General features: G+C 55.0%; 1 protein-coding gene across 7 annotated transcripts in view; it reads right to left on the bottom strand.

The window, feature by feature from the left end:
• ARNT2 (aryl hydrocarbon receptor nuclear translocator 2) overlaps positions 297 to 8,631 on the bottom strand; it is a 191,354-nt gene continuing 183,019 nt past the window's right edge. For 4 of the 7 annotated variants that reach the window (XM_021098858.1, XM_021098859.1, XM_021098862.1 and 1 more), the window contains exons 18-19: positions 6,081 to 6,246; positions 297 to 4,533 (exon numbers count right to left, since the gene is read on the bottom strand). In XM_021098858.1, the coding sequence (XP_020954517.1) occupies positions 4,269 to 4,533; positions 6,081 to 6,246 (431 nt within the window). In that variant the 3' untranslated portion in view covers positions 297 to 4,268. The remainder of the gene's footprint in view (positions 4,534 to 6,080; positions 6,247 to 8,631) is intronic. The other 3 variants (XM_001926072.6, XM_013989003.2, XM_021098861.1) reach the window with 2 other exon arrangements.

Raw genomic sequence — 8,631 nt, 5'->3', positions numbered from 1 at the left:
TGTGACCTACACCACAGTTCACTGCAATGCTGGATCCCTGACCCACTGAGTGAGGCCAGAGATCAAACCTGCAACCTCACGGATAGTCGTCAGCTGGTTTCCACTGCACCACCATGGGAACTCCAATTTCCTTTTCTACTTTAGGTAGCTAGAGCTCTGGCAGGGTCCCTCTTTAGCACGCGTGTCCTCTACACTGCTCCCTGGCTATAACACAGCACAGCCCTTAGGAAGAGGAACAATGAGATGTCTGCCAAACTCCAAGATTCTACACGTGGTTCAATGACAGAGCTGCGCTCTTCAGTGTTCAGAGCAAAGTCATTTTTATTGTACTGAAATTTTAAAAGGCAGTTACATTAGTTACACATATACACAATCGACTTAACTGTTAGTCATAGAGAACATTCAAGAAATACAAATGATGATTTATCCACAGCACGGTTCACATCCAGAAGAAGAGGGGTTCACAGAGAAAGGATGAAGTGCTGAAATTGTCCACGGAAGCGCGTCTGCGAAATCTCTGGTTTCCGAGGGGAAATGAGGCTGTTACGGGAAGCAAGTTGCCCTGTCCGTTGGCCACCTGCACACTCAGTGCCCCACGGGCCGAGACCCCAACACCCGGCACACCTACGTGGGCAAACGTGAAAATGTGTCTGCTGTGTTGTGGTGCCGCTTCATGTGGCCCCAGGCGCCAGGCAGCCGGACAAGGCGGACAGCCAGATCCCTTAGCACATGACCACGAGGATCTGGTCAGAAAAGGGAAGTGGACAGGGTGGGCTTTCTGACAAGTCAGGACATGGCGACCTCATGACAAACCCTGACTTCCTAGTAAGACTGGAGCATTTCCCTCCTGGCTTGTCACTGGCCGGCGCTTTCAGGTAACCGTGGATCGGCTTACGTGACAGGGCATAACCGTGAGGGAGCAGGTGGGCCTGGGGGTGAGAGGTCACTGTCCTGGCAGAGCTCATCCGCTGGCCCAGTGCTGTCCTGGTGGGAAGGGATCGCCACTTGTGCCCCTGTCCCCTGGGGTCTGACTCGTTTCTTGGCCAAGCCTGGATGGAGTGCTGATACTGTCACATGGGGCTTATGTGGGGGACAGGGTCTCTCTATTAGCCCAGGATTTACCCTCCCTGATGTCAGTTCTATCAACCATCAGCATCCTCCTACCACCTGCCAAAAGTATTCATGAAACCACAAAAGGGCTGCACTTGCTATGCTGGGAAGCAAAGAACGCGGCTGTGATGGCTCTATCGCTCCCTGAAACCAAAACGAAGGACAAAACGAGTGGGCAGGGACTTACAGATAGAGTGTTTTAGAACCTCCGTAGGCACTGTCATGGTCACTAACCAAGGCCTGGCTGAGCCTCAGTGTGGCTGCCTTTGCGTCCTCACCCGTGGTTCCGGCAGCCGCCACATGGCCGTTTTGGGTGGAAAGCTCTCTGCTTGTTCAGCCTAAGGCAAGCCAGCCGAAGGTCTAGGAGACGTGAGATGAGGGGTGGCCGAGGAAGAGTGTCCCAGAGCCAGAGGCCTGCATGGTCTCCACCTCCTAAAGACCAAACCCGCTGACTCAGGGTGCGTGTGCGTCCTGGCCTCCTGGCTGCACATGACTGGATGCAGGGAGGTTCTTTTGCAAAGCGTTATGATCAGACCCTCTGGGGCTTTAACTCTTACTCCAATTGGGCTCAACATTTCGGGGGAAGGGCATCCCTCCGGTGTGGGACCCTCTCGATCCTGTCTGTTTTCTTAATGGCCACATGGTAGCTTCTAAGGATCATAGCCACAAAGCCGAGTGGGGAAGAGAGAAAAAAGAATCGGAGCCACTGCGCTGACTGCAGTCAGACTCCCTGCCTGCACTCAGGGGACAAAGCCAGAAGGTGGAGGTGGGATTATTTAGTCACAATGCTCCCCATGACGTCTGGCTTTCAGTCACCCACGACTCCCCGCCTTCCAGGACCGAGAATGGAGTGCTCTGCCCCCTAGAAGCTCGTGTAAGTGGGCGAAGTAGGTGAAAGGTCACTGGGAGCCAGGCTGTTCTCCTGTGTCCTTTTGCAACCTCTTGGCACCCAGCACAGCCCGGGGGTGCGGCGGGCTCACAGGCAGTGTGCTGACCCCAGTGTGTGCGCCTAAGAAAATCCCCAAGTTCCCTCCCAAACCAGAAATACAAACATAACCTCCCCTAAACTTCCAAACTCACAGACTCAGACCCACAAAAAAAGTCCATTTTCATTTCACTGAGAAACCAGTCTTTGATTCCAAAGCTATTTTTGTGCCCTTGTTTTTGGGAAATAATGAAGTCCACTGCCTGGGGCAAGCTCAAGGCTGTAAAGCAGAGGTGGCCCCGGGGCAAGGCAGCCCGGAGAAGCGCCTCAGGGCTTGATGCTGTCAGACTGTGTGGAGTTTCAGCCACCTGCCACTTTTCCAGAAGCCAAAAGGCTCCAGAAGATAAAACGACATCATGTGTGCCTAAACCCCAGATCCAATCACAGCTGTATACAAAAGGGTGAGGAGCCACTCTAGAAACTGTCAAGTCAGGGTTAATTGAGACCCAAGGAACTGGCCTCCCACAAAGCTGGCTACTGGCCAAAGGAATTCTCCTGAACCACATTGGACTTTTATAGCCAGAGCTCCCCAGGCAAGGCTGGGCACACGGTCCCCTCTGCAGGCCAGTCAGGCTTGAGCTTCCAGAGGGTCAGAGCAAATAAACACTCCCACCCACCCACCCACCCCCGCCCCCCACAGGCTCCTTCCTGCAGGCTGCGCTCATGCCACACACAGGCGGCCTAGAACACCACTACTCTGCTCGGCCCTCTGGAATCTGGGGGACGGGGACACAGAGGTTGTTTCCCAGCCAGGTGCCGAAGGGAGGGCTTTCCCATGGTGGACGCCTCCTCGGTGAGCAGGTGGAATGGGGATGCAGGACAGGAGGGTGGCCGCCAGGAAAAGAGCAGAACAGGGAATTTTCTTTCCTTGGGATAAAGGGCATGGGAGGAGGCAGAGGAAAGCGAAAACAGGGGGGTGGATTCTTAAACTCACATCTGAGGGCGACACGGCAATCCAGGGACCAGGGGCTCAGAGGTCAGGGACCAGGGGCTCAGAGGTCAGCCAGGCAGAAGCTTCTAGAAGCCAGCTCTCACTCCGTTTGAGACCACCTGAGGAATTCAAGGCCCTAATGAGCATGGGGCTAGAATCAGAACTGGGACCAGAACGGCAGCCTGCGTCTTCTGCCTCAGAGACGCCACAGCTCCAGCTGGCTGAAGGAAGAAGGCTCAGGTGGCCTGGCGGGCTGTCTCAGAGATGCCAGGTCCATGCATGGGTTCACTCCTCCCCATCTCTGGAGGCTGGTCCTGGGGAAGCACTGTGCCTGGCACAGAAGAAGTCCCCTGCCCTCCCCCGCACAGCTCCACAGCAGACTGGGGTAGCTGTCAGCTCACAGGGCCCCCTTGCGGGTGTCGGGCAGGGACAAAGCCCACCTCTCACCAACAGGGCAAGGATGAGAACCCCCTGGGAGAACCAGGAAGGGCGGCTCTTCAGACCCAGTGAGAGAAGGGCGGGTGGTCTCGTGGAGTCTCCTTCACAGGAAGGGGCGGTGCCTCTCAGAGGAGGACTCGATCTGCATCAAGGGGCTTGGACCAAAGAATCGACCTATCAAGGTGAGGGGTTCCCGGCGAGGACCACTGGTGATGCTCTGCTCCTCCCATCAGCCCAGCGCCCAGGCCCCGGGCTCAGCTTCCTCTGGCCCCAGGGCCACTTAGCTTGGACGGAGTTGCATATCCGGGCTGTCCCTCTAGTCTCACACCCGGGATTCTAGACACTCACTCTGGCTGCACACGACAGACATGGGCACAGGGATTCACGGCACACTGACGAAGCACACACGTCCCACAGTACAACGGACGCACAGACAGACGGGACTAAGCCAGGGGACAGAGGAGCCAGCGTCCACCCTGACATCCCTGGGCTCCTCACCCCCAGCTCTGACAGCAAAGGCTGCGCTTCGTGCCTGCTTCTTTCCCCAACACCCCCTGAGCCCCCGTCTGTCCACAGAAGGGACCAGATTCCAGCTTCCTGGGCAGGCCTGAGGGTCCTGCTTGGGCTCTCTGGGCTATAACTGAATTTTTACAGGTGAAAATTGTCTAATATGAGATTATTCATAATGAGAGTTTAAGGACCCAATGGGCTGGTCCCCCAAGCACATACAGATAAAATACAAATAACACCACCATCCCCGTCAGCCAGGCTCCTGGTCAGGGCCCGAGCAGCCACGGCTGTGGGTTAGAAGCTGAGCAATGCTGTGGCCAGGGAAATGCAGGGGATGGGATGCCTTCTGCTGAGGGGTCCTGTGGCTGGGCAAGTAGGGCGAGGGTGGGCCCCGTTCACGTGGGTGTTGGTATCACAGCCCTGGGGGCACCGCACAGTGGCAGCCTCGCTCTGCCTGCAGCTACTCAGAAAACGGTGGGAACATGCCCAGGTCGGCAAAGTCTTCGATGTTATAGTTGCCAGTCCCCTGGGTTGGATCTCCTGGCATGGGCAGCATGTCCTGCAGGAGAGAAGAAAAGAACAGGCAGAGGAGTCGGCTCATCCTCCTGGGCACTGGTGCATCCCAGGAGCCCAGCCTGCCAGTCACTCTCGTGGTCATCTCTCAAACTGGTGGCGGGGCAGGAGCAGGGATACACCCCTACCATCTTAGGGGTGCTCTATGGGGGTCCTCAGACATCAGAGACCCTGGGAAGTTGTCCCCTCCTGTGAGCTGTCATTCCAGCAGGTAAGCACAACTGCAGGACACAAGCTTTGTCTACTGGGTAGACAAGAGCCCCAGCGGTGGAATAATCCAGCTTGGCACCCAACAAAGTACACACAACCGCTAATGGAAATGCAACAGCATTGTGGTTTGGGGAGGGGCAGACGGAGGGCACCGTACAGCGAGGAGATCTGTGTGGCCATTCCTGCATGGTTACCCTTCCCTTTAAACAAGTCTTTCCAGTTCTCTGGGCCTCAGACTACCCATCCAGAAAATGGGAATAGCAATATTTCAATCCTTGATGGCAAATTTCCCAAAGTGTGCTGTGTCAAATTCTTGGCCCATGAGGTACTCTGGGAGGAACGAATTCTGTGGACAAGTAAGTTTGGGAAATAAGGCGTACTTTGCCTACTTCCTAGAAAACTTTAGTCCTCATGAGTATAATAAAGGTTCTGATAAGTCCTGCAGTCAAGAAACTGACAACTTCGTTAAATCAGTGTTTCACAAACTTATCAGACCAAGAATTCTTTTTAGCATTGTGACCATGAAGAGCCAGATTAGGGAATTCTGCTTTGCGTGGCAACTGTGAGGCAGAAGGTTGGGCCAGGGCCCATCCTTATGGATGGAGGAAGGGGCAACAATCATAGGTCAGGGGAGGTCAGGCAAGGGCCTGGAGGAGGCACCTCTCTGCATATGTAAAAGGATTCTGCCTCCAGGGGACCTGGAGTGACATTTGGGTTCTAGACCTTTGTCTGTGAAGATGCTGTTTGACCTATGGGGAAGGGGCTTGGGATGACAGTGGGTAAACGGAAAGCCGTCCCTTGAGTCTCAGACCCCCCCCCCCAACCATGTGCCTCCTGCCCCATCTTTGCTTGGCTCTGGAAGATGATAGAAGATGCCTGGGCTCATGTTACAAGGTGCTTCTCCCTCAGGAAGACCTGGGGGGAGGGATGGCGCATCAACAGCCCCATTTGGAGCCTCCTCCTGAGCAGTGAGAAGTTTTCTGCTGAAAAGCGGAGCCATAAACACCTAGAAGGGGCGGAGTCCTACACTGTGGTGCTGCCAGCAGTGTCCATTTCCTGCTGCACACTTAGGTCAGCGTTGCCCAAGGTGCCAGGGAAGGGCCAGGAATGGCTCACACAACGGAGAGCTGCAAGGCACCCAGACAGCCCCTCCCAGCACCTGTGCTTAACCGGCGAGAAGTAGCTGAGCCTTCTAATGCCTGGACCCCCTGGAGACGGGGCTACGACCTGCCCCAGGAGGGGCCAGAACTCACAATCGCTATCAGCAGTTGGTGCTGCGGCAGAGACCGAGGGGGAAAGGAAGCAGAGAGAAGGCGCCGGTACCTACGAGAAGGCGGTGCTCGCTGATTTACCTGGAACACTTCAGTCTGACCGGGCTGCTGGTGGGAGTGCTGCTCACCGCTCTGCTGTCCGTGGTGCTGGCTTTGCCACTGCGACCAGACTTCCGAGGGCCGCCCCTGGAACTGCCCGCTACTTTGTCCACTTTCAGCTGAAAGAGCCGACGTACAGGACACTTCCTTTAAAAGCCATCCCGTGGCTCCCTGAGACCTAAGAACCACTGCAGCCCAGAGGGCCCCACATTTTTGAAAGGCACATTCCATCCAGAGCTGGCGGTGTTCACTGTCCCCCTCCTTGTCACACCGACTGATAGGTAAGTTGCTTTTGCACTTGAGAGCTGGATGGGTGCAACAGGAATGGGGGCTCTCTGCCAACCGGCAGAGAAGCTGGCTCTCCCTAGTGTACCTGCCAGGTGACCTGGACCTTTGACAAGCCTTCCAGGCCCTCGTGATTACTAAAGGGTCCATCCATGGGGCACATCTGTGGCTGAGAGAAGCCTGCTCCCCAACATGCTCAAGAAGGGAGAGGCCGTCGTGCAGTCTAGACGCCCTTGAGCATTTTTTTAGGGCCACAGCTGCGGCATATGGAAGTTCCCAGGCTAGGGGTTGAATTGGAGCTACAGCTGCTGGTCTACACCACAGCCACAGCAATGCAGGATCCGAGCTGTGTCTGTGACCTACACCACAGCTCATGGCAATGCCCGATCCTTAACCCACTGAGCAAGGCCACGGATCAAACCTGCCACCTCATGGTTCCTAGTCGGATTCGTTAACCATTGAGCCATGACGGGAACTCCAGACTGTATCTTTTTTTTTTTTGTCTTTTTGCCATTTCTTGGGCCGCTCCTGTGGCATATGGAGGTTCCCAGGCTAGGGGTCGAATTGGAGCTGTAGCCGCCAGCCTACACCAGAGCCACAGCAACGCGGGATCCAAGCCGCGTCTGCAAACTACACCACAGCTCATGGCAACGCTGGACCCCTAACCTGCGGAGCAAGGATTGAACCCGCAACCTCATGGAACCTAGTTGGATTTGTTAACCACTGAGCCATGAAAGGAACTCTGCACAGGCTGCTCTTTAAAGGAATCTGACCCCACCAGAGGAAGAGCCTCGCTCGGCTGGCCCTGAACTCCTCCAGCCTACTGCCTGGCTGAAGCCCCATGTGTCATATTCCACAGGGCCCTCCATGGGGGCCAAGAGCCACGGCCCTTCCCACCTGTCTGCATAGCCGAGTGTTTCTTAGGACCAGCTGACGTGGGACGAAAGGCGTTTGAGTGCAGCTCAGACAAGACAATAGGTCTCTTTGTGGGAATCGGCAACTTAATTTGTAAACGAGAGCAACCTTGCTTCTGTCTACACTTTACTGAAGACACCCGGTGGACAAATAGAAACTAGGAAACAAGGAGCAGAGCTTCGTCTCAAACATTTTAAAGATTCAACCCAAGGAGCTTAGTTTATCTTGAGGAGCATTAAAAACAACAACAGGAGTTCCCGTCGTGGCGCAGTGGCTAACAAATCCGACTGGGAACCATGAGGTTGCGGGTTCAATCCCTGGCCTTGCTCAGTGGGTTAAGGATCTGGTGTTGCTGTAGCCCTGGTGTAGGCCAGCGACGACAGCTCTGATTTGACCCCTCGCCTGGGAAGCTCCATATGCTGCAGGAAGCAGCCCTAGAAAAGGCAAAAAGACAAAAAAAGACACACACACACACACACACACACAAAACCCCAAACAAACAAAGAACAACAACAACAACAAAACAAACACAGGAATTTTTCCCTTGTTGCAAACTAATCATTTGAAGGCAGTGGGCTGACGGCTAAGCTCTGGGTGGCAGGATAGGCCTCATCTTGGCCCCTCTTGCTCTTTCAACGGCCACGCTGACCACAGAAATCCCACTTCCTACCTGATGAGTGGGCACTGGGTTAACTTGGGGGGGCGACTGCAAAGTGTTCAGGGATAAGAATCAATTCCCTCTCTCACACACACACTACCTGAGACATAAAGGGTTTTACTGCCTTGCCATTGGTGCTTTTCAAGCTCTGCTGAACGATAACAGGTGGTAAAGAGCGCTATGAAATCACGGAAGGATACAGTTCTCTATTTTAGAGCAAGAGGGATTTACATCTATTAGGCACATAAGATTCTGCTTTAAAAAAATGCATCTGGCTTTGCTGAAATGCCCTTTCGTAACAATCCTGCATGACACTCCCTGGGCCAAGAGGGCGTCTTTCACAATCACGTCCCCCGGCCTGATCTAGGAGTGGAACCATCTAGAGTGGGCCTGGTTCAGAACTGTGGCCACGTCAAAGGTGTAGCTGCCCTGCTGGAGCAGTGACGGAGGGCCCACTGGGCAGACCCCCCGGCCTGGAGGCCCAGGAGGCGGGGCACGAGCTGGGCCACCTGTTGCTGGGAAGCAGGATGTATGGACACAGCCCCCTTTGCTGTGGGCCAAGGCCGGGCAGACTGTGGGGACGGTCTTCCTATACTCAGAGACGGGTGGGTGACTGCCTTTCGGGAGTCCTCCAGCCTCCTGCAGG

This window comes from Sus scrofa, chromosome 7 (assembly GCF_000003025.6).
Source record: "Sus scrofa isolate TJ Tabasco breed Duroc chromosome 7, Sscrofa11.1, whole genome shotgun sequence".
NCBI lineage: Eukaryota > Metazoa > Chordata > Mammalia > Artiodactyla > Suidae > Sus > Sus scrofa.
Note: the sequence above shows the minus strand (reverse complement) of the source record. Positions and strands in the feature narration are given on the sequence as shown.